This window comes from Vombatus ursinus, unplaced genomic scaffold, assembly GCF_900497805.2.
Source record: "Vombatus ursinus unplaced genomic scaffold, bare-nosed wombat genome assembly UNPS02004268.1, whole genome shotgun sequence".
Lineage (NCBI taxonomy): Eukaryota > Metazoa > Chordata > Mammalia > Diprotodontia > Vombatidae > Vombatus > Vombatus ursinus.
Genome location: NW_020944046.1, coordinates 187,514 through 210,626, shown reverse-complemented (window position 1 = coordinate 210,626; position 23,113 = coordinate 187,514). Strand labels below are relative to the sequence as shown.

The following is a 23,113-nucleotide window of genomic DNA, read 5'->3' as shown; positions in this document are numbered from 1 at the left end:
GAAAGAGCCACCATACTCTTACTTTGGAAAAAATGATCCAACTGGGCCTTCTGGGAATGGAACATTTTTTGCTAGGCACACACCTGGGGAGCAGCTGTGGGCTCCAGATTAAAGGGATCCTTGACTGCAGAAGGGAAGGGATTTCTCACTGAGGTAGGGGGGCAGGCACACTTGTATCTGTACCCTATCTCCCCTGACTAGACTGCGAGCTCACTGAGGAGAGAGACCCTATCTGATTTCTGACTGTATCTCATCAGGGCCCAGCAGGAGGCAAGCAAGGAATACTTGTTGAATGGAAAAACAGGGATTTCTCTTACTTAGGCATCAATCTGAGCTTTTACTTCTCTGCTCTAATCAGCTCAGTGGCTCCCTAATGTTCCTGGGCAAGTCACTTCCCTTCCATGGACCCCCATTTTCATGGTTTTGGACTAAATGATCTCTAATTATTAATTCTGTTCTATTATTACACTGCAGGAAATGACAAAGGATGGTTTTGGAGAAACCTAGGAAGACCTTATGAACTGATGCAGAGTGAGGCGAGCAGAACCAGGAGGACAACTTTTACAACAACAACAAAGAACTTTGAGAGTCAGACACTCTGCTCAACACAATAACCAAGCAGCACTCCAGGGGACCCATGATGAAGCCGGCTGCCCACCTCTGGAGACGTTCAGAAGGAGACAGGACAGTTTGCGGCAATCACTGGTATGTTTTGCTTGACTATGCATATTGGTTACGAGGGTTTTGCTCTTTTTTCCCAATAGTAGGAGTGGGTAGGAAAGAGACTAATCGAAAAAACACAACTTCAAGAAAATTTTTAGAAAAGAAAAACAACTTCCCCACTCCCATTTCTCTACCACTTTAAGGTTTGCAAGGCACCTTCCTAAGTAAAGCCCTGTGAGGCAACTAGGGGAAATACTGTTATCTCCATTTGTAGATGAGGAAATTAAGGTCTGGGAAGGCAAGGGGCTTATTGCAGATTGGAATGCTAAATAACAAAGAGGAAACATTTCCTTCTTTGCCTTCCCTAATGGATCCTTGTAAGCAAAAGATTGGTGCCAATTCATGTACTTTTGGAAGGAAAACCAGGCTTGCTGAGACATATGTGATATATCCAGACCTATCCTTTTGGCCTGAGACCTAATTAGCTCTAGGGCTGAGTGCAACAAAGGCACTCAGGGATAAAGGCATAGAGAGTTCCAACTCGAGTATCCTATTTGAAGGGGCGGAGCCAAGATGGTGGAGGGAAAGCAGTGACTTGTTAGAGCTCTCCCTCAAACCCCTCCAAATACCTATAAAAATGGCTCTAAACAAATTCTAAAGCAGCAGAACTCACACAAAAACAAATTTCCAGCCCAAGACAACCTAGATGGCTAATCAGAAAGGTATATCGCGCCGGGCTGGGAGAGGAGTGCAGTTTGGCATGGGCGCACAGGCCGCAGCTTACCTGGAGCAGGCCTCAGAGGACTGAATCGCAGGCAGCTGTGGCGGCTTCCAGACTTCTCAACCCATGAATGCCAAAGACAACTTAGAAGGTCAGTGGGAAAAGTCTATGACTGTGGTGAGAGAAGAAGCTAGGTCTCAGCCCCCCAGCCCCCCCGCCCCGGCCAGCGGCTGCCTCCTGAGGGGGAATCAAGTGGCTGATCAGAGGGGGCTTGCAAGGATCTCTTTGCCAGGGCTGAGGCAGGAATCTCTTGCTTTGCCCGTGCTTGGATCTGGGTCGCAGTTCTGAGGGGTGGTCCTGGGGCGAGGAGGAGTGCTGGTGTGGTGGAGCTTGTTGTGGCGGTGGAGAGGAAACACCTCACCCCTTATCATACCACCTTGGAAGAACTGAAAATTTACAGGTCCCTAGAAGTATCTCTAAAAACAGCTGTACAAACCCCCGAAGCTTGGGACAGTACATTCTCCACATTGGAAGCAGACTTTTACCTTAACAAAGACTTTAAAACTCAAGTAATTGGCCAGGATCATGAGTAAGCAGTGCAAAAAGAGTCAGACTATATTATCTTACTTTGGTGACAAAGAAGATCAAAACATACAACCAGAAGAAGGCAATGAAGTCAAAGCTCCTACATCCAAAGCCTCCAAGAAGAATATGAATCAGTCCCAGGCCTTGGAAGAACTCAAAAGGGATTTTGAAAAGCAAGTAAGAGAAGTAGAGCAAAAATTGAGAGTTTTGCAAGAAAACTTTAAACACATGTTTAAAAAAAAATGTTTTGACATGCAACTGGGAAATAAGAAATACAGGAAATGGGGTACAGAAATCTATCCTGCCCTACAGGAAAATAGAAGGGGGGAGAGATAGCAGGGAAAGCAGACTAGGGGAAGGGGTATTCAGAATGCATGCCATCTCAGGGTTGGGGGAGGGGCGAGATGGGGCAAAAATTTGGAACTCAAAATCTTGTGGAAGTAAATGTTGAAAATTAAAAATTGAAAAAAAATTGAAAAAAATAAAATTAAAAAAAATTTTTAAAAAAAGAGTATCCTATTTGAAGAAAGGAAGCATGTTTATCAGAGTAAATTAACTGAGATCTTTCCTAGACCAAGAGATATAAAAAGAGGAGAGTGCAGCTACTTCTTGGCCTCTAAGGTGTTTGCCTTGGATTTGTGCTCTAGCACCCACAGGAGGACTCTTTTATCTGGTCTCTTTATCAGTATCCTGATGAGTGGCACGAAACTAGCAGCTCAGTTCACAGATTGCCCATGTTTATTATTCGAATAGGGCTCACAACAATGATTTTTCTGGTGTGAATTTTCTGATGATTAAGAAGGTTCCCTTTTTGGCTGAAGGCTTTCCCACATTCATTACATTCATAGGGCTTCTCTCCACTGTGAATCCTATGGTGTTTTATTAGGATTGAGCCCTGAGTGAAAGATTTCCCACATATATTACATTCGTAAGGCCTCTCTCCACTGTGGATTCTCTTGTGGTTAATAAGGTTCGAGCTCCAGGTGAAAGTTTTCCCACACACATTACATTCGTAAGGCTTCTCTCCTCTATGGATTCTCTTATGGTTAGTCAGATCTGAGCTCTGACTGAAGGCTTTCCCGCATTCATTACATACGTAAGGCTTCTCTCCACTGTGAATTCGAAGGTGGAGGACGAGCATTGATTTCCACCGGAAGGCTTTCCCACATTCATCACATTCATAGGACTTCTCTCCATGAGGGACAGTCTGATTTCTGGGAAGCTCCGACTTTTGCCTAATATTGCAATTCTGGGCCTCCCCACTCCGGCCACCCTCTCTGGCAGGCTCTGCTTCTTGACATTTGTTTTCCAAAACAAGATTTTCTGATAGACCTCTGGCTATGGAGATTGGCCTAAGAGCACTAGCCACGTGCCAGAAGGTGGTCCTGTTCATGTTGTCCTGTTGGCCTTGGGTAAACAACCGTCCTTGTGAAATCCCATCTTGGGGAATACCTGGCTTTGGCATAGACTCTTTGCTGTCAGTCCTGCCATCTGAAATGACAAAGAAAAGGAGTGTACGTCATCAAGATTCCTGGGCTGATGTGCGTAAGGGGTGAGTACATGGAGAGAAGTACATGACTTTCCCCAATTTTCCACTGGTAAATGGATGCCTTTCCAATTTAGGTGGGAAAGGAAGGAGGAAAGGTGAGCTCCAAAACAAGGAGCAGGGGGAGGAGTGTCAAAGCAAAAGGACTTATCACTCCACAGCAATCATCAGTAATGATAATTCCCATTTTCCAGTTGAGGATCAGATAGGTTCAGTGACTTGCCCAAGGTCGCACAGCAGGAGCCATGACTTGGATAAAGGTCACAGGCTTTAAGGCTGGAAGGGACCTCAGAGGTCATTTTGTGCAATCCTCTCCTTTTACTGCTGGGAAAATCGAAGTCCAGGAGGTTCAGTGATTTGCCTAAGTCCACATGGCAAGTAAGTGGCAGAGCCCAGATTCAACAAGAATGACCAAGTCAGAAGAGGTGATAAGGAGGAAGAAAAGGGAAAAAGAGACAAGGGGCCTGAGGTAAAGACCTCAGGAATAGCGAGTAGAGGCTGAGGGGAACGAGGCCCTCATTTACTGGCACCTGCCTTTGGTTCTAGCTCCCTGCTCACCTGGCCAAGTGCCTCTCCTGGCCTCAATGGCCTCTGTCCCCTGAAGATCCAGAGTCCACAGCATCTGTCCTCGTTCCAGCTGCGAGATCAGATAAGGCTTGGGGCCTGTAAACCCTGCCCGAGTGGAAGGAAGGCAGACAGTTGATTTGAATTGGGGATACAGAGCGGTCTAGCTAGAACATAGGCCCAGTCCCTGGGGCAAGGCCGGGAGCACCCTGGGAGAGAAGGAAAATACCCATAAATGCCATCTGAGGCAAGGTCAAGAGGGATGGGCAGGAGCCTCTCAAATGTGTTCCCAGCAACTGGGAGTCTGGGGGCTGATAATCTGGGAACAGAAGAACCATTAGTAATCTGCCCTCCTCCTGCTAGGAGAAAGGTAGGCAACTCTCAGGGGCAAAAGCGTGTGTGTGCAGGGCCCTGGGCACTTAGTGTCTAGTCGGGGGAAGCTGGACAGGGTCTCCTCTATGGGGTTCTGCGGGTAAGGAAGACCGTGCTTCCCGGAGTAACATCAAGTTAACATTTACTGAGCATCTACCTGTGGTTAGTGCCCGGGGATACGGAAGGAGGCTCCTACCCTCCAGGAGCTCCCAGTCTCATGGGGATACAAGACCAGGCAAATAGGTACAAAGCAAGCTCTAGGCAGGAGAAATTAGGGGCAGTCTCAGAGCGAAGGCACTGGGATTAGAGGACACAGGGAAAGGTTTCTAGCTGAGAGTGGAAACAGGAGGCAGAGATGAGGAGGAGGGCACCCTGAGCATGGAGGGTTTCACTACCAATGAAAAGGCACAGGGTAGGGTGAGCTTAGAATGTTGTATACAAAGAACAGCCAGGAGGCCAGAGTCACTGGATCAGAGAGTGCATGGCGGGGAATGAGGTGTAAGAAGAATGAAAAGGGAGGAGGGGCCCGGGTTATGAACGGTTCTGAATGCCTAACTACATTTTATATTTGATCCTGGAGGCACTAGGGAGCCACAGGAGTTAACTGAGTAGGGGAGTGAATGGCCTGGTCAGACCTGTGCTTTAAAACAATCACTCTGACTTACTCGGGCTGATGCAAAGTGCAACATACTGTGTACAAAGTAACAGCAGTATTGTGCAATGACCCGCTGAGAAAGACTTAGCTCTTCTCAGCAGTGCAATGATCCAAGACAACTCTGAAGGACTCATGATGAAAAAAGCTATCTCTCCCCAGACAGAGAACTGATGGAGTCTGAAGGCAGACTGAAGCAGACTCCTTTTTACTTTCCTTATTTTTCTTGGGGGTTATTTTTTTGGTCTATGTTTTCTTTCATAACATGGCTATTATGGAAATGTGTTTTGCATGACTACCCATGTATAACCTTATCGAACTGCTTGTCTTCTCAATGGGGTGTGGGGAGGGAGGAAGGAAGAGAATTTGGAACTCAAAGTTTTAAAAATGAATGTTAAAAATTGTTTTTACATGTTAACTGGGGAAAAATAAAATGCAAAAAAAGACAATCACTTTAGTAGCTGAATGGAGGATGTACTGGAGTGGAGAGAGGCTTGAGGCCGGCAGCCCCACCAGCAGCTATTACAGCAATCCAGGCATGAAAAGATAAGGGTCTGCAACAGGGTGGGGGCCCCAGGGTGTCAGAGCAGAGAGAGGTTTCTTTTTTTCTTAGGCAGTTGGGGTTAAGTGACTTGCCCAGGGTCACACAGCTAGTAAGTGTCAAGTGTTTGGTCTGAGGCTGGATTTGAACTCAGGTCCTCCTGATCAGGGCTGGTGCTCTATCCACTGTGCCACCTAGCGGCCCTGAGAGAGAGGTTTCAAGGTAGGATCAATAGGCTTTGGCAAAAGGTTGGATATGGGGGGTGAGAGAGAGTGAGGAGTCCAGGATGACCCTTAGGTCATCTTGGGTGATTGGGAAGAGAGTGGTACCCTCAACACCAACAGGAAAGGAAGGAAGAAAGGAAGGCTTGGGGGAGATGTAGAGTTTGAGATATTTAGGGGACATTCACTTCAAGATGTCCAAGAGGCAGCTGGAAATGGGAAACTGAGGTCAGCAGAGCACTTAGGGCTAGACAAATGAGATCCAAGATTCATCTGCATCGAGGTAATAACTGAATCCATGGGAGCCGATGAGACCATCAAGTGAAAGAGTATAGGGAGACAAGAGAAGGGCCAGACCAAGGGCTTGGGAAACCCCAGAGTCATCGAGTACAAGCTGGAGGGAGATCTGGCAAAGGGGACTGAGAAGGAGCAGTCAGAGAGGGAGGGGAGAACCAGGAGACCTAGAGAGAAGCGAGTCTAGAGGAGGGCAGAGTGACCAGCAGTGCCCAAGGCTGCTGTGGGGTCAAGGATGACGATTGACAAAGGGCCATGAGATTTGGCAGTTAGGAGATTATTGGTAACTTTAGAGAGAGCAGTTTCAGGTAAGTGATGAAGTCAGAGGCCAGATGGCAGAGAGTTAAGAGAGTGAGAGGAGAAAGGAAGTGAAGGCACCAGTTGTAGGAAATTAGCCACAAAAGGGAGAGGAGATATGGGATGGTAGCCAGTGGGGATGGACAGAGAAGTGAGTTTTTTTGAGCATGGGGGAGACATGGCATGTTTGTGGGCAGCAAGGAAGCAGCCGTAGACAGGGAAAGACTGAAGACAAATGAGAGAGTAGGGATGATAGAAGGGGCCATCTGTTGCAGGAAATGGCATGGAACAGGATCAGTTGTGCAGGTGGTGGGTTTGCCTTGGCAAAGAGAAGGGCCATCTCTTTGTAGGAAATGGGGATGGAGGAGGAGCTGAAAGGAGCAATCTGTTTTTGTAACTGCCCACTAGCCAAGACCTTCCTTAGCTAGGCTCTTCAAATGTCTCTAGTTGATGATTACTTCAAACTCTCATGATAATAAGTCTAATAAAGGGCTGAGATGCCAGAAAGACGGAACAGACCAATCAGTTCCAGAATGATTGAAATCAGTTCATGGGCACTGGTGTTCTTGGAGGTTAGAGACATGAATGACATGAGGACCATGGACAGTACAAGCGTAGGCCTTTGGCCCGATGTTCCCCCAGCCTGCCCTCTCTGGCCACTGGACGACCATAGGCTTCACTGCGCCCATTGCTGTTTTCATGTTCATAGCTGGGAACAACTGTGGGAGTCAAGTGAACCCCAGATCTGGGATGTCAGAGCGTGCATACTTGCCTAGTGAGGCTGCATTCCCATAATTCTCCAGCATCACTTCCCTATACAGGGCCCTCTGAGCAGGGTCCAGTCGCCTCCATTCTTCCCATGTGAAGTAAACAGCCACATCTTCAAAGGTCATCGATGCTTCCTAAAACAACAAGGTCGATTTCCCAGCTCTGTTCAGGGGTGGGTGGCATGAGGCAGCCGAGGGGCTGGGCAGAGGTGGCAGGCTGGGGGGTCTATGGGTAGGCATGAGGAAGGCGACAGAGTGAGAGGAGCATGAGGCACAGGAAAGAGACCTTGGCCAAGAGCCAGGAGAGGCGGATTCCACGAGTCCTCCTTCTAGGTCCCTGTTCCCAACCCCCACCTCAGTTTCCTTACATAGCAAATGATGGAAGAGAGGCTCTCTAAGGGGCAGTAGGGTGGAGTGGACAGAAAGGACACTGGACTCGGAGCCAAGAGACTGAGATCTGACACTTGCTGTGTGATCTTGGGCAAGTCCCTTTATCTTTCTAAGCCTTACTTTCCTCATCTATAAAATGGGGATAATAATATTTGAATGAATTACCTCAAGGGGATTTTCTGCGGGAAGAGCTTTATAAAGCTTTAGAACATAAAGAATTCTAATGTAATCCCTGAGAGTCTATGATGCAACAGGGTTCTGGTCCTGCTTCTGCCCCCAACAAGTCCCTTGCCTGCCCTAGGCCTCAATTTCCTAGTCTGTAAAATGAAGGGGTCAGATTTGTAGCTCTGAAATTCTTGGATTCTCTTAGTCTGGAGACTTACATTTTCCTCCTCTTTTACGAATTTGCTGACTGGCATCAGACATCAGCCACCCCACCTCCCTTTGGGGTACCTCTGCTGCTTTACAAACAACTAAAATAAGACTAATAATCCCTGCCCTGTGGCCCTGTGGGCCTGCCTCCCTTCTCCCAGGTACATTTCGAGGGTTAAAGTGAATTGTTCAACAAACATTTATTCAGGACCTTGTATGTCCAAGGCATTGGAGAAGCCTCCCCCTGGGGGATGACAAATACTGTTGGCATGATACAAGATAGAGGTACAGGGGTCAAGAACAGAACAGGATGCACGAGGGAAAGAGACAGGACAAGGAGTTAACAATTCAAGTAGAATGCTGAAATGGAATACTCCGGCCAGGGGGTGGGAGCAACTTTGTCCCCATGGGGGGGGGGTTATGTGACAAGAAGCCGAAGGGGATGAAAGGGCCTCCAAGAGGGCGGAATGCAATGTGGCTTAGCCCCTTGGCTGGGAAGGACAAGGGAGCCCCAGCTTACCTGGAGGCCATGTACTGCCTGGCTTCTTCTGCTGCTTTTCAGAAGCTGGGCTGCAGGTGGCGCTAGGTGAGGAGAAAGGTGCAGAGAGAAGACCACACCTCTAGTGGTGCTTCTGTTACCCAAGAGAACAGAAATTGCCCTCCCTGCTCCCCCATCCCCTTTTCCAGCCCTGTACCTCCTTAAATGCAGTTGGTGGGGGGAAACCTGTCCCTCTTCTACTCAAGGATTTACCCACCTCTTTCTTACCCTAATACAGCTTTCAAGGCCCTCCAAAATCTGGTATCTCAAAATCCCTTTCGAGCCTTCTCCTGCATTACACCCCATCACACACTCTATGCTCAGGCCAGAACGTGCAGCTCTCTGCACCCCCAAGCCCACTCCACCAAGCTTCTCTTCCTGCCATGTCCTGGCCTTTGTCCAGCTGCAATGTTCTTCTCCCCTTTCCTAATGACTTCCTTCCCCCCTTCTAAAGCACAATTTCGATCAAACACTATCCTCCCAACAGTCTGCCTGGCTTCACCAGCAGGGGGCGAACCACATCCCTTTCAGTCTTGACATAATGCTTTGTTTACATGGATTTAATACGAATGTCACGTAATAGTAGGTTCTCTATTTGGGTTGCTGTTTTATCCCCCATTAGACCGTCACCTCTCTGGGGGAAGAGGCTGAGCCTGGGACTGGGGGAGGGGGGAGTAGACTCTCCTCCTGCTGAGCTGTCCTATCTCTAACTGGACCAAGGCCATGGTGCACATAATAACAACAATAGTGCATACATATGTTATCTCCTTCGATTCTCACAACAACCAGGTGAGGCACTGCTGTTATTGTCCCCATTTTATAGAAGAGTGACCCAAGGCAGACAGAGGTGAAGTGACTGGCCCAGGGTCGTACAGGTACTGAGTGTTTGGGACAGGATTTAAATTTAGGCCTTCCTGACTACAGGCTCAGCACTCTATCCACTGTGCCATCTAGGTGGAAACTCAGCCCACATTATCTAGCTTGTCCTCAAATCACGTATCACATGCTCTCCAGCCATGCGGCAGGGCCGATGGCCCAGGTAGGCCCATTCACAGGCCTCAACCTCTATTCTATTCTCTGGCTCGATTCTCCATCCCTGATCAAAACATCCTCCCTGGCTTCCCCTCTGCACCCCCACCCACCCCGTCTAAGCTCAGTGGAGGGTGCACACACACACACACACACACACTACCTCACTTTGTTTCTGTATCTCCCCCCTCCCCTGGGCCTAGCACAGCACCCAGCACATAGTAGGTGCTGAGTCAATGCTTCTTGGTTGATGATCTAAACTTTGCACAGAAGAGATGTTTAATAAACATTTGTTAAATGAATGAATGAATGAACGCATGTACTCAGGAAGACCAGTCTAACCTGGGAAACTGGGAATCACTGAGACCACATAATCTTCTTTTTAAAGTTAAACTTTATTCTTTCAGTTACCAAGCATTTACTTTTTCTCCACCCCTAGTGAAAAGCTGCAAAAATTTGGGGAACCTCTGGCCCCAGGAAGCTTGGGGTTTGTGGGGTAAATGAGAGTCATCAGGGCACACAGCCCACCAGCAGATCATCAGCACCTTGAGAGGCAGGTCTGTGTCTTGTCCCCAGCATCATACCTTAAACATAGTAGGCACTTAAGAAATGCTTGAACTGAAATGAATCTGTTGACTAAAGAGGGATTTTTGTGGCCAGTATGGGGAGAAGTGTGATCGATTTACCCACGAGCAAGCAGCTGTAAAGGGCCTCTTTCTGGGATACTCGCCTGGGGCCTGCAGACTGACCTTCTTATCTGGAGAGACCTTAGGCTTAGCAGAAGGCCCACCTGCCACTTGCCCTGTCCAACCATGTCCGAGTGGGTCTGGGTCCGTAGTCTTCTAGCTCTGAGAGAGACGTTATCCATGAACCTTCATCTTGCACTCTCCGGGATCAGCTCTTAAACACACTAGCTGGGCACATTTCAGAGATCTCTTTGTCCCCTCCCCCCCCATCTGTAACCAGGCTCTGCTGTTCCTGGAAGGCTCCCCTTTCACTCTTCACCTGTTGCTAGCTTACGTCAAGTTCAAGGTCTAGTTCAAACGCCACCCATTCAGGAAGCCTTCCGGGATCCCCATCTTGTTGAGTCTTCCTTCACACCAGCTTTCACACAAGGCCCTTCCTCTCCACTCACACAGCCACCACCCAGCTGCAAGCTCCAGCATGGACTATGGCTATAGCCGGCTGCTTGGCTCCCCCAGCCTCAAGTCTCTCCCCTTCGGTTCATCCTCAGCTCAGCTGTCGAAGTGATCCTCCTAAAGTCTGACCACATCACTCCCCTGCTCAGTGAACTCCAATGGCTCCCTATTACCCCACAATCAAAGAGAAAATCCTCTGTTTGGCACTCCCGAACTGGGCCTCCTCCCACCTTTCCAGCCTTCCCATTACATTTTAATGGTAATAGTAATAAAGGTAATAGTATTATTCCCCTTAATAAAAGGATTTGTTCTGTAAAAATTGGACTCAGTCAAAGGGCCACACTCGAGGACCTAGAAGGCCATATGTGGCCTCAAGGCCACAGGTTCCCCACCCCCAAAACCACCCAACACAGTGATCACAAGTGATAGCGCAGGCTACCTCCCACGTTCCTGGTCCTCTGTCTCTCCAATGAAATGAAGAACAGGAACGTTATTTTCGCAGCTATGTACATAAGGATGGATTGGAAAGAAAAGAGACTGGACAAGGGGAGCCAGTCAGTCCAGACGTGATATAATGAGAGCCTGTTCAAGGGTAGGAGCGCCATAATAAGAAAGGCATGATTAAATGCGACAGACATTGTGGTGGTCGAATCCACAAGACTCGAAGTGACTAGACATTGGGGAGGGCAGGGGTGGGGGGAGGACTCTGAGTGACTAGAAAACTGCTGGTGCCTTCAACAGAAACGGAGTTTAATGGGGGCAAGGTGAGGGTGGAGGTGAGATGAGGAGTTCCACCTTGGACATGCTGAGTTTGCAATGTCTACAGGAAGTACAGATGGAGATGATGAGCATTTGTTGTGGTCATCATGGGATGGTAATTTAAAAGAGTGATCAAGGCTGAATTTATAGATCTGAGAATATCTGGCATAGAGATAATAAAACGACCGAGAGAGAGAGAGAGAGAGAGAGAGAGAGAGAGAGAGAGAGAGAGAGAGAAGAAAGGTGCAGGGAAGAGTTCTAGTTTAGAGGTCAAGAGATGGACGATGATCCAGCAAAGGAGACTTCAAAAGGAATAGTCATACCAGTAGGAAAAAACCAGGAGAGCATTGTCCCAGACATCAAAGAAGGAAGGGAGGGTGGTGGCCAGTGGCCAAAGCCACAGAGAGGTCAAGGAGAATGAGGAATGAATAAGGACCATTCGTTTTAGCAAAGAAGAGCTCATCAGCAGTTTCAGTATAAGGGTCAGGAAGTGGGAGCGATGCATAGAGACAACTCTTTCTAGGAGTTTGGCCACAAATGGCCAAAGACCTATCAGATGGTAGGTTAAGGGGATGCTGGGAGAAATGGAAGATTTTGAAGGATGAAGGAGATATTGTAGGCAAAAGGGAAAGAGCTGGGGCAGCTAGGTGGCGCAGTGGATAGAGCACCGGCCCTGAAGTCAGGAGGACCTGAGTTCAAATCCGGCCTCAGACCAAACACTTGACACTTACTAGCTATGTGACCCTGGGCAAGTCACTTAACCCCAATTGCCTAAAAAAAAAAGATTTAAAAAAAAGAAAGGGAAAGAATTAGGGAGTAAGGAGGATTGAGGATAAGAGAATGGATACAATCCAGGGGTAAAGCTCTGGGAGGAAATGGAAGGGGATGGAATCTGAGCAGAAGTAGAGTGAGCAACCCTCACAGGAAGGAGGAGAGAATGGGGGATGCTCAAAAGGGGGGTTGAGGCCTGGAGTATGTGGCAAGAGGGAAAGCAGAGCACAAGTCCTCAATTTTTTTCCAGTAAAGTAGGAACTGAGGTCCTCAGTGGTGAAGAAGCAGTAGCGAGCCTTTGAAGAGAAGGCATTATGGGAAGTATCTTAGGCAACCAGGCAAGAGTCAACGAATACCCAACTGAGATTCGATAGCACAGACCTGTCACACTGTACACACTGTCGATGTTGGCAATAACTCAGTGCTGGGCTGAATGAATAACTCAGTGAATGGTGGACAGTTCGACTTGTCTGGCTGAGGAGAGGAAAGAGAGACAGGGAATGGAGGGGTGAGGATTGGGTTGGAAGAAGAGTAAATGGTCAGAATGAAGACAAATAATGGATGTAGGAGAAATGAGATGGAGAAAGAGATGGAAGAATAGAACATTATGATCAGAGGCCAGAATTTCAGAACTGAAGACTCTGGGGGCACATACTGGGCAAAGGCATGAGACGGAAAATGGCTGCTGCCTTTCTGTGTATCCTCAAGCTTGGCGCAGCACCTGTATATAGTAGGCACTTAGTAAATTCCTGTTGGCTGACTGACTGACTGACTGGCTGTGGGCAGCTGAAGTGGAGGGAAGATAGAGTTCATGGGAGTTGATGAACTGGGAAGCCAGAGTATCAAAGGGGGCTTCAAGGAGTGCCAGGGTATGAGGGCAGGGGCAGGGACACAGAAGAAGACTGTGAGCTAGGCACTGCACACCACGAGAACAGAGGGAAGCTGGCCTGGACGCCAGTTGATGCCAATGACCAGGGTCAGTACTGAGTGGCACAGATGGATGGAATGAACTTCAAAGGAGAGCCTGCTGAATGATGGTGGCAAAGGAGCAAGGAATGTAATAATAAGAACAACAATAACCATAGCTAACATTTCTATAGCGCTCAGTACTGTGCCAAGCACTTTACAAATATCTCATTTGCCCTCACAACCACCCTGGGTAGGTGCTGTCATTATCTCCATTTCAAAAATGGAGAAAGAGAGGCAAAGAGAGGTTAAATGACTTACGCGGGGTCACACAGCTACTAAGCGTCTGAGGCTGGATTTGAACTCCAGTCCTCCTGACTCCAGGCCCAGAGCTCCACACCACCTAGTTGCCACAATATGCCTACTTCTCACAGTCCCCCAGTGTACTAAGAATGTAGCCAAAGATGCAGTGTCTTCTGGAGACCACTGGGTTTCTGGTTTTGCCATAAGCTGGAAAGAACGTGAGACTAAGAGACTAAGAAAGGGAATTTGTTTACAAAGAAACAGGAGAGCAGAGGAGTATCTGGACTGTGAAAGGGTAGGGCTGAGGGAGAGAGAGATGATAGTACAGGAAAAGGCAGCCAGAGGAAGGGGTGTTGGCCCTTTGAGAGACAGCCACCTGAACCCACAGGGAAAAGGGAAGCATGAGCCGCCAGTTTGCCCCGTGCCCCTCCTAGTATTCCTGGGAGAAGAACCAGTCGGCTGAGCACAAGGCAACAGTATGAGGGAAAGTAATATTGGTTTCCATGGCTGCTCACCCCAAATGCAATGAATCTGCTGCGGCTACTACTACTACTACTACCACTACTACTACTACTACTACTACTACTACTACCACTACTACTACTACTACTACTACCACTACCACTACTACTACTACCACTACCACTACTACTACCACTACTACAACTGATGCCCTGAGGCTCAGGATGTCCTGAGGCTCAGGATGTCCTCTCCATGGCTTTTGTGAGCTCTCCATCACTAGGGGAGCTCAGGTCTTCCTGGCTTTGAGACCAGTTCTCTATCTCTATCCACTTCTAAAATGCCCACTCCATACTAGGCACTGAGCCTATAAAGAGAAACAGTGACAGGCCCCTGCTGTCAAGTGAAGGCTTAGGAAGCATTGTTCTGTGTCCCAGCTCACAGCATTCACTGTGGCAGCACCTGCTCCTACCACATCTAGCATTGAACATCTGAAGAAAATTCAGTATACACAAACACACTCACCAGGCCCATGCTTTAGGAGACAATTCTTCCCTTTATCCAAGGATTTACTGCAGGGTTTCTTTAAATGTCGAGCTCCCACGATGCACTGGAAATTGAGCTCCACTTACAAAAACCTGACTTGGCACCGCTTTTCCCAAACACACCTGTTGTATAAAGCAAGGCTCAACACTATTTGGGAAACAGATATTCAAGTTCTGGAGAAGCTAACAGCCAAGGAAGACAACAGCTCAAGGCTAGGTTGGTTTGGAGTGACTTGGGGATATCAGATCTGTAATATGAAAAACAAAAATTCCTTTCAAAAACCATTTATTGGAGGCAAGGATGATCCATCATTAGGCAAACAATCAACATAATCATATTCAAAAGCAAAACATCCAAAATTATATGAGCATCTCAACAGATGCAGAAAAAGCCTTGGAAGAAGTACAACGTTTTTATGCTAAAAACCCTACAAAGTATAGGCACAGAAGCATTTTTAACATCATAAGAAGCTTCTATCTAAAATCAAAAGCAAGCATCATATGCAATATGTAATAAATATGGGAGTGAGGCAAGGATGCCCATTCTCCCTGCTAGATAGTTCTAGAAATATTAGCAACAGCAATAAGACAAGAGAAAGAAAGAAAAGGCATAAAGAGAGGCAAAGAACTATCTCTGTTTGCTGATATGATACTTTTGGGAGGAGAAAGTGAGGCTGGTGACCTTGCACAGCCCTCCCTCACTCAAATCCAAGTCAATTGCAAGTCATGTCCTCATCTCCCTGATGTCATGGTCCTCTTCAAGAACGAAGGACAAACACAACCTGTGAGTAGTCCGAGCTGCCTGAATAGGGACCCAGCTGGCCAGTTCCAGTCGGGTAACTCAGCTCCTCTCCCCTCTCCTTCTCGCTGTCCCCCCTCCCCCTCCTCTCCCTCTCCCATGTGGGGTTTACTGGCTAGATTTCTTTCTCAAAGACCAAGCCTTAAACCCAATTCATTCTGGAACTCATTGATTGGACAACAATAGTTCCCTGCCCCAGCACCACTTCATGGTTATTTTTTGGGCCAGCCAGGCTCAGAGTGAATGTAAATAGTAATTGTTTCTCTTTTGGCCGGCAACCCTGAGGGTCTTCCCCTCCCAGTTTGAGTTTTTTTTTTCTTTTTTTGATTAAAGGGGCCATCTCTTGACTCACTTCTTAAAGAGGCCTATTCACTGAATGGGTGTTACCTCACTCAAAGTGAGAACCTGAAAAGACCTTTGCTTAAAAGGGCCAGGGTCTCCCACTGCATCCTGGGCCATCTCCAGTTGTCCTGATCTATATCTGGCCACTGGACCCAGATGGCTCTGGAGGAGAAAGTGAGGCTGGTGACCTTGTGCAGCCCTCCCTCACTCAAAACAAGGCCAATTGCAAGTAATGTCACCCTCTCCCTGATGTCGCGGTCCTCTTAGAGAAGGAAGGACAAACGCAACAATGATGCTTTAGCTGGAAAATCCTAGGGAATCAACAAAGATACTAAAAGAAACAATTAATAGCTTCAGCAAAGTTGCAGGCTAAAAAAAAAATCCTCAAAAATTTAAAAAATTTAAAAAATGACTTATCAGGAGCTTGGTAGAGGAGCACCGGGAAATACAAAGTGTGGATAACAGGTCCTGCCGATAAGGAGCTTTCCACCTAGTAGGGGGATCAGACCACAATCTTCAATGAATCAAATAACTGTAAGAAATTATATTCTATGAGAAATGCCTTAGAGACTTATAAAACACAAAGCACTGAGGGAGGTCTGAGGGAAAGGTCATTACTGAGCAGAGGGATAAGGGAAAACTTCCTGGAGGAGGAGGCATTTGAGTTGGGCTTTAAAGGACTGATAGGAACTCAGTGGGGAAAAAGAGGACATTTCGGGTATAGGGAACAGTGTGAGCAAAGTCCTGGAGGTGGGAGAACACGGGAGAGGGTGAACTTGACTGGTTGGTACATAAAGGAAAGTAACATGAGACAACACAAGAAAAAACAGAACAGCACCAGACTGGAGGGTAGTAGGGAACTGCTGAAGATTTTTGAGCAGAGGAATGCTGTGACCAGATTGGGGGAAAGGACCTGGCCAAGGTCACCCAGCTGGAGGCTAGAGCCTGAACTAGAATTCTCTTCGCTGCTTCCCTCTCCCTCTCTCTCTCAGGCTTATCTCTCCAAGGCCTAGGTTTCAGTCTTCTTTATATCCTCCCCCCACCCCCAACCCCCCACATACTGGAGGCTAAATAGATATGGGTAAGAAAGATCACTCTGACAATGGTTCAATGGCAGATTAGGGGCCAGATGGTAGAGCTAACTCAATCTCAAATTGTATTAAGGGAGTCCTGAACTAGGAAGGTAATAGTCCTGCTGTATTCTGCTTTTAGCCGACTACAGTTGGAGTACTTGGTTCAGTTCTGGGCTCTGCTAGCAAAGCCCTCTGCAAACAGCAATACTCGATAAATATTCTTTGAACTGAAGTTCCTATCTTATTTCTAGCCTGTGAGCTCTCCAGGAAAAAAGAATGGGTCTTATCCATTTCTGTCTTCTTACACACGTAGCTCCAGTGTCCAGTAAAGGCCTTGAAGTGTACAGCAAACCCTTCTGAATTACCTCGGTGCCTTATCTCTCCTACTAACTTTAGTTATTTAGTGAGTAAGGTCTTATTTACTCCTATCCGTGCCCCCCCCCCCAACAGAATAGGGGCTTAAGAGATATTTGGTGATTAACGACTATAACCAGGGCATTAGCACCCAGTACGTGGAGGATGGGGGGGGGACAGGAATACAAAGAAGACTCAAATCTAGGCCCTGGAGGGATAAGGCTGAGGGGGAGGGGAGGGAAGCAGCAGAGAGAATTCTAGTTCAGGCTCTGGCCTCTAGCTGTGTGGCCTTGGGCAGGTCCCTTCCCCTCTCTGGGTCTCAGTTCCCCTATTGATACAATGAAGAGTTTGGCCTGTTTTATTTTTAAAGTGCTTCCAAGATTCTGAGACTGTAAGTCACCCAATGAAAAGTCGATGACTGGCTCTGCCACTCTTGTGACCTTGGCGAAGGTGACCTTTTGAACTTTCCATCTTCGGGCCTCGCATGAGAGAGGGATGATGAGGCTAGAAGATCTTTAAGCAGCCTTTTTGCTTTGAGATCCTATGAATTTATAGCATTAGGGGACATTCAGGAAATCAGAGACGGCTTCCTGGAGGATATGGCAGCTAAGTCAGGGCCCTTAAGGACAGGAAGACATCTACGGGCTAGGGTTTAAGCAGTGAGAAGGCTAGAGGGTGGGCCCCAGGGAGATGGCGCTGACCCAGGTGCTGAGCCGGACCCAAGGGAAGAGTGTGCGCAGGCACAAAGACAATAGCGGTTGGGGCGGAGGGGTACCGGAGCAGGCGCAGGCGCAGGGGCCAATGGTCCCCGGAGGGGGCGCCGTGCCTGAACTGCAGACTCGGCCAGGCCCCAAGCTCGAGGATTCCACCCCGACCCGCCAAAGCCCCCCAGGGACCGCACGCACTCACTCACTCTCTTTCCCCTGCTCTGGAAGGCGACTGCGCATGCGGGAGGGCCGCGGGCCACCGGCCGCCAGGGTTGGCTGCGCGCCTCGCGTTGCATAGCAACGGGGGCGGGCCGGGAGCGGGATGGGGGGGGGCGAAGAGGTGGAGAGGAGGTAGAGGATGAGAGAGTGTGAACTGGTGGAGGGAAAGGCAGGGGGGCAGGGGGCAGAGAGGAGGGGGCGGAAAGAAGGGATCGACGAGGAGGAAACTTAGAGGAGGGCTTAGAAGGGAGGGGGAGAGGGCCGGGAAGGAGGCCAGATGAGTTTAAAACTACATCTCAAAAAAAACCCAAATGGCTCTGTGAGCCCTGATGTCTGTCATGAACCCCACCTCCTCAGGCGTCCAGGTTCCTGCAGAGTCACCTAGGCCTTCTTTTTCTCCCCAACCCCCTTTCCCTTTCCTTGGAAATCTCTTGCTCCAAGGTGTCTCCCCTCCACCTGGCCCCGTCCCCTAATCACCAGAGCCTAGCCCAGGCCAACCCAAACAGAAGCTGGGTAGAAGAGAATCAGAGAATTTGGAGCTGGAAAGGTCCCAGGCACATAAGGACCTCAGATTCCATCTCTGGAACAATTGTTCCCTGTCCATTGGGCATCCCCAGTGGGGATCCTTCATTTGAAGACCTCAAGGCCCAGGGATCCTGGTACCTGTCAAGGAAGCCCATTCCCTCAGGGATGCTACTCATTGGTGGGAAGTTTTTCCTGCCCTCAACTCCAAATCTGCCCCTCTTCACATTCCACTCACTGATCCTGGCTCAGCCTGCTGGGATCAATGAGAAAAAGTCTAATCCATCTTCTGTCTCACAGCTGTCTTCAGTGGTTTGAAGGGCACTCACCTTCCCCCTTCAGTCTTCTCTTCTCCAAGCTAAAACATCCCCATTTCCTGCTAGATCCTCCCATGGCCTTAGGCTGAGGTCCTTCACCCTCCTCCAGAAGCTCCAACTTCTCAATGTCCTCTGAACACAATGTGCTAAATGCGTTCTAACAAAGGGCAGAGTGTGGAGGAAGCTGTCTCTCTCGTTCTGCATAGCAGGCCTCTCAATGCAACCTACATAGAATGAGCTCCTTGGGGTTACCATGTCACACTGTCACCTCGTCTTGGGTTTGCAGCATGCCGACATGCCCAGGCCTTTGTCAGACACACAATTAGGGAGGTGAAACAGTTCAGCAGAAACAGCACTGACGAGTCAGAGATGACCTCTTCAATTTACTACCTGTGAGAATATGGTCAATTCATAACCTCCCTGGGCCTCAGTTTCCTCATCTGTAAAATGACAGGGTTGGATTAGGTGGCCTCTGAGGTCAGCTCGAGATCTGTGACTATTTGCACTTCTGAAGAAAGAGACTATGTCATCCAAGTCTTTCATTTTACAAATAAGGAAACTGAGGCCTAGAGAGGGGAAAGGATGTTTCCAGAATAGAAGAGATGTGACTAATAAGAGTTCAGCTGAAAAAGGTTTGCAAGTCTGTGCAGACTGGAAACTCAAGCTGAGTCAGCAGCATGATTTGGCAGCCCAAAAGCCAGGCAGAGTCAGATCTGGCACTGGCACTCAGGGCTCTCCTGAATCCGAAATTCAGCACACTTCGGGTTCCGACTTCACTGCTTCTCCTCTGAACAACTTTTAAAAGCCAATCAAACAGAATTCTGAGTGGGAAAACCAACAAAAAGTCACAGTGAGTCATTTTTCCAGCCCAAGGCAGCTTAAGAGGACAGACAGCTGTGAAGACACATCTGTGGGCCTTGGAGGAGGCACCAGGAGTGTCCAGCACCCAGGGATTGTAAGGGGCCTGAACACCTGGTCAGAAAGAGATTATAATAGAGCGGTGGATCAGTGGAGTAGGTTAAGTATGCAAGACACAGTAGTCAATGACTATAGTAATCTACTGTTTGATAAACCCCAAAAAATTTTTTGCCCAAACAAAGCCAATGCAACCAAGATTAGGAGGGAAGCAGAAAACTGGGATAGAATTTTTACAACTAGTATCTCTGATAAGGACTTCATTTCTAAAATATATAGTTAAATTTATAAGAATATAAGTCATTCCCCAATTGATAAATGGTCAAAGGATATGAACAGGCAGTTTTCATATGAAGAAATTAAAGGTATCTATAGTCATATAAAAATGCTCTAAATAACTGTTGATTAGAGAAATGCAAATCAAAATAACTCTGAGGTACCACATCACACCTATCAGATTGGCTAACACGACAAAACAGGAAAATGATAAATGTTGGAGACGATGAGGGAAAATTGGAACACTAATGCCTTGTTGGTGGAGTTGTGAACTGATTCAACCATTCTGGAAGAACAATTTAGAACTAGGCCCAAAGGGCTATCAAAATGTGCATACCCTTTGACCCAGCAATAGCACTTCTAGGGCTGTATCCCAAAGAGATCATAAAAATGGGAAAAGGACCCACATGTACAAAAATATTTATAGCAGCTCTTTCTGTGGTGGCAAAGAATTGGAAATTGAGGGGATGGCCATCCATTGGGGAATGGCTGAGCAAGTTGTGGTATATGAAATGGTGAGCAAGTGGACTTCAGAGAAACCTGGAAAGACTTGTATGGACTGATGCTGAGTGAAGTGAGCAGAATCAGGAGAACATTGTGCACAGTAACAGCCATGTTGTGCGATGACTAACGTTGATAGACTTAGCCCTTCTCAGCAATGCAAGGATCTAAGACATCTCCAAAGGCCTCATGATGGAAAATGCTGTCCACATCCAGAGAAAGAACTATGGAGTCTGAATGCAGATCGAAGCATACTATTTGCTCTTTTTTTTTCCTTCTGTTTTGTTTTGTTTCTTCCTTCTTGTGGTTCCTCCTGTTGGTTCTAATTCTTCCTTACAATGTGACTAATGTGAAAATACGTTTAATAGGAATGTATATGTATAGCCTATATCAGATTGCGTGCTGTCTCGGGGAGGAAGGGGGAGAAAATTTAAAACTCAAAAGCTTATGGGGGCAGCTACATGGTGCACTGGATAGATCTGTGGCTTTGGAGTCAGGAGGACCTGAGTTCAAATCTGGCCTCAGACATTTGACACTTACTAGCTGTGTGACGCTGGGCAAGTCACTTAAAAAAAAGGGAAAAAAAAGCTTATGGAAGTGAGTGTTGAAAACTAAAAATAAATTAATTTAATTTAAAAAAAGAAAGAGATTCTAGGGAACCCCTGTGCTAATACTAGGTGTAGGAGCAGGTGCCATCTGGCAGCTCCCTAGCCCATTACCCAGTTCTGGGTTAGAGTTCCAGGGCAGAGAAGAGGGGTTTCAGTAGAGAGGGAACAGGGGCCCTACCAGGGCCCTTAGACCAGAAGAGAAGAGATAGTATTTGTAATGTGCCTTAAACCAACAAGCGCCACCAAATGTTAGTGGTTATTCTTAGCGCTCCACCAGTTCACTGTGGGGAGTGAGTGAAATGGGGTTTGTAGGCCTTGCAAACCACACTGACCTGAGTCACCAGGACTTCCCTACATATTTTCAGCCATCTGAGCTAGAAGGAAGGGCTAGAGATTTGGAGTTAAGAGACCTGGGTTCAAGTCCAATCACGGACATTCCTAGGTGTCCTTGGGCAAGGCAGCAGCTTCTCCCTTAGTAACATGGTGGGGTTTGACTCCCCTATGTGACCATCCATAAGTCACTCAGCCTCTCTGGCCTCAATTTCCTCATCTGTAAAATGAGGTTAGATTAGATGCCAATTGAGGTCCCTTCCAGCTCTAAATCAGTGAAATCCCTTGTGACTCAGTGGTCCATAAGGCATTTCCTTGCTTTGAAAATCTGTGATCCTTTGAGGATTCAGCTCAATGTTCTCACAATCTAACCCCGCCACAGATAGAACACTGGGCTGAATGAGCTATTCTCTTCTCCCTCTTCTTATGTTCTCACTTATGACAAAGTAGGAGACCAAAAGGACCTAGGAGTATGAGGACTTACCCAATCAGACATGTTCCCATAATTCTCTGGCATCCCGTCCCCACAGAGGGCCGCCGGCTGGGCTCCAGCTGCCCCCATCTCCTCCCCTGTGAGAGATGTGGCCACATCCTTGAACTGACAATACAATTCCATAGCTCCATAGGTAGGGTGAGGAGCAGACAGGGTGCCAAGCAAGGGTGGGGGGGGGGCGGATTTCCCAGCTTCTCTGTGGCTATGGGGCTGAGGCAGAAACAGAAGAGGTACAATTCACCCAACGGCTGTTAACTGCAAACCAATTCAACGCCCAGTGCAGGTGAGCCAGAGTGCTGCTTAGGTTCTACTGGAAATGAATCCATACAGTTAGAATCCCAAGCTAACACCAGCATCGAGTTCCAGCTCTTCTGACAACTTCTTGAGTAATAATTCACTTACCGCCGTCCTCCCACTTGCTTAGATGACTGTCATAGCCTCACGGGCCTCCCTGGTTCCAGTGAGTGCTTCCTCCAACCTAGGGATCATAAACACCCCAAATAATCTTCCTTAACAGCAGCTTGTCTTCTGTGGCTCCCTACCATCTGAGTCAAGTTCAGATTCCTTTGCCTGGTATTCAAAGTCCTCCCCGATATGGGGGCTCTCTACTTTCACGCTTGCTTCATACGATCCCCACCCCCAATACACACATCACGCACGCTTTACTTCAGTTAAACTGGACTCCCCTCTGATCCCCAAACACACCCTTCACTCTTGCTGGCTCTTTGTGGTCACTCCTCTTTGCTATATGTTTACCAACTGGCCCTTTAATATATTCTAAACCTCTTTCAGGAATCAAAGTCAAGGTCACTGGTCTATCATGTAAGGATACAGACAACATTTTTTTCCCTAGTACTGGAGTACTTCAAACATTGTCGGCCATCTTTCAGAGATTTCTTGGTGGCTACTCAGCAATCACAGCCACCAGTTATTTTCAGTGCCCACCCTGACAGTGCGCTCCAACCTTTTGAGATGCTCTCTTATCAGCACAGAATGGCGGGGCAGAGACTCCCAACACGTGGATATTCACTGATTTAGAAATACTATAATGTGCTGCTGGCCCGATATCATATGCATCATGAAACACAAAAAGCAAATTTTAAAAGGAGGTAAAGTAAAGAGTCTTTTAAAAAATATTTATTTTATTGAATGGCACAAAACCCTTTATCTGGTGTCACTAATAATATTTTCGTTATTTAATCAAAGTTCCTGTGTATGTACTA

The 23,113-nt window shown here is 47.6% G+C and overlaps 1 protein-coding gene across 1 annotated transcript; it reads right to left on the bottom strand.

Moving 5' to 3' along the window:
- Nucleotides 1–2,506: 2,506 nt before the first annotated feature.
- LOC114054303 (zinc finger protein 514-like) lies at nucleotides 2,507–21,959 on the bottom strand. Its single transcript, XM_027877516.1, has 6 exons — nucleotides 21,882–21,959; nucleotides 14,415–14,682; nucleotides 8,506–8,567; nucleotides 7,229–7,358; nucleotides 4,074–4,187; nucleotides 2,507–3,460 (listed from the first exon to the last, which is right to left on the bottom strand). The coding sequence occupies exons 4-6, from the start codon at nucleotides 7,347–7,349 to the stop codon at nucleotides 2,691–2,693; spliced, it is 1,005 nt and encodes a 334-aa protein (XP_027733317.1). The 5' UTR covers nucleotides 7,350–7,358; nucleotides 8,506–8,567; nucleotides 14,415–14,682; nucleotides 21,882–21,959; the 3' UTR covers nucleotides 2,507–2,690.
- Between the last annotated feature and the right edge of the window lie 1,154 nt (nucleotides 21,960–23,113).

Bases quoted from the DNA above. Each gene is read 5' to 3' on its own strand.
- LOC114054303 (XM_027877516.1), bottom strand. From the start codon at position 7,349: ATGACCTTTGAAGATGTGGCTGTTTACTTCACATGGGAAGAATGGAGG. The intron at 4,188-7,228 runs GCAAGTATGCAC...CCACTCGGGCAG, and splicing joins TGGGAATGCAGCCTCACTAG to GGTTTACAGGCCCCAAGCCT. The intron at 3,461-4,073 runs GTGAGCAGGGAG...TTGTCATTTCAG, and splicing joins CAGGAGAGGCACTTGGCCAG to ATGGCAGGACTGACAGCAAA.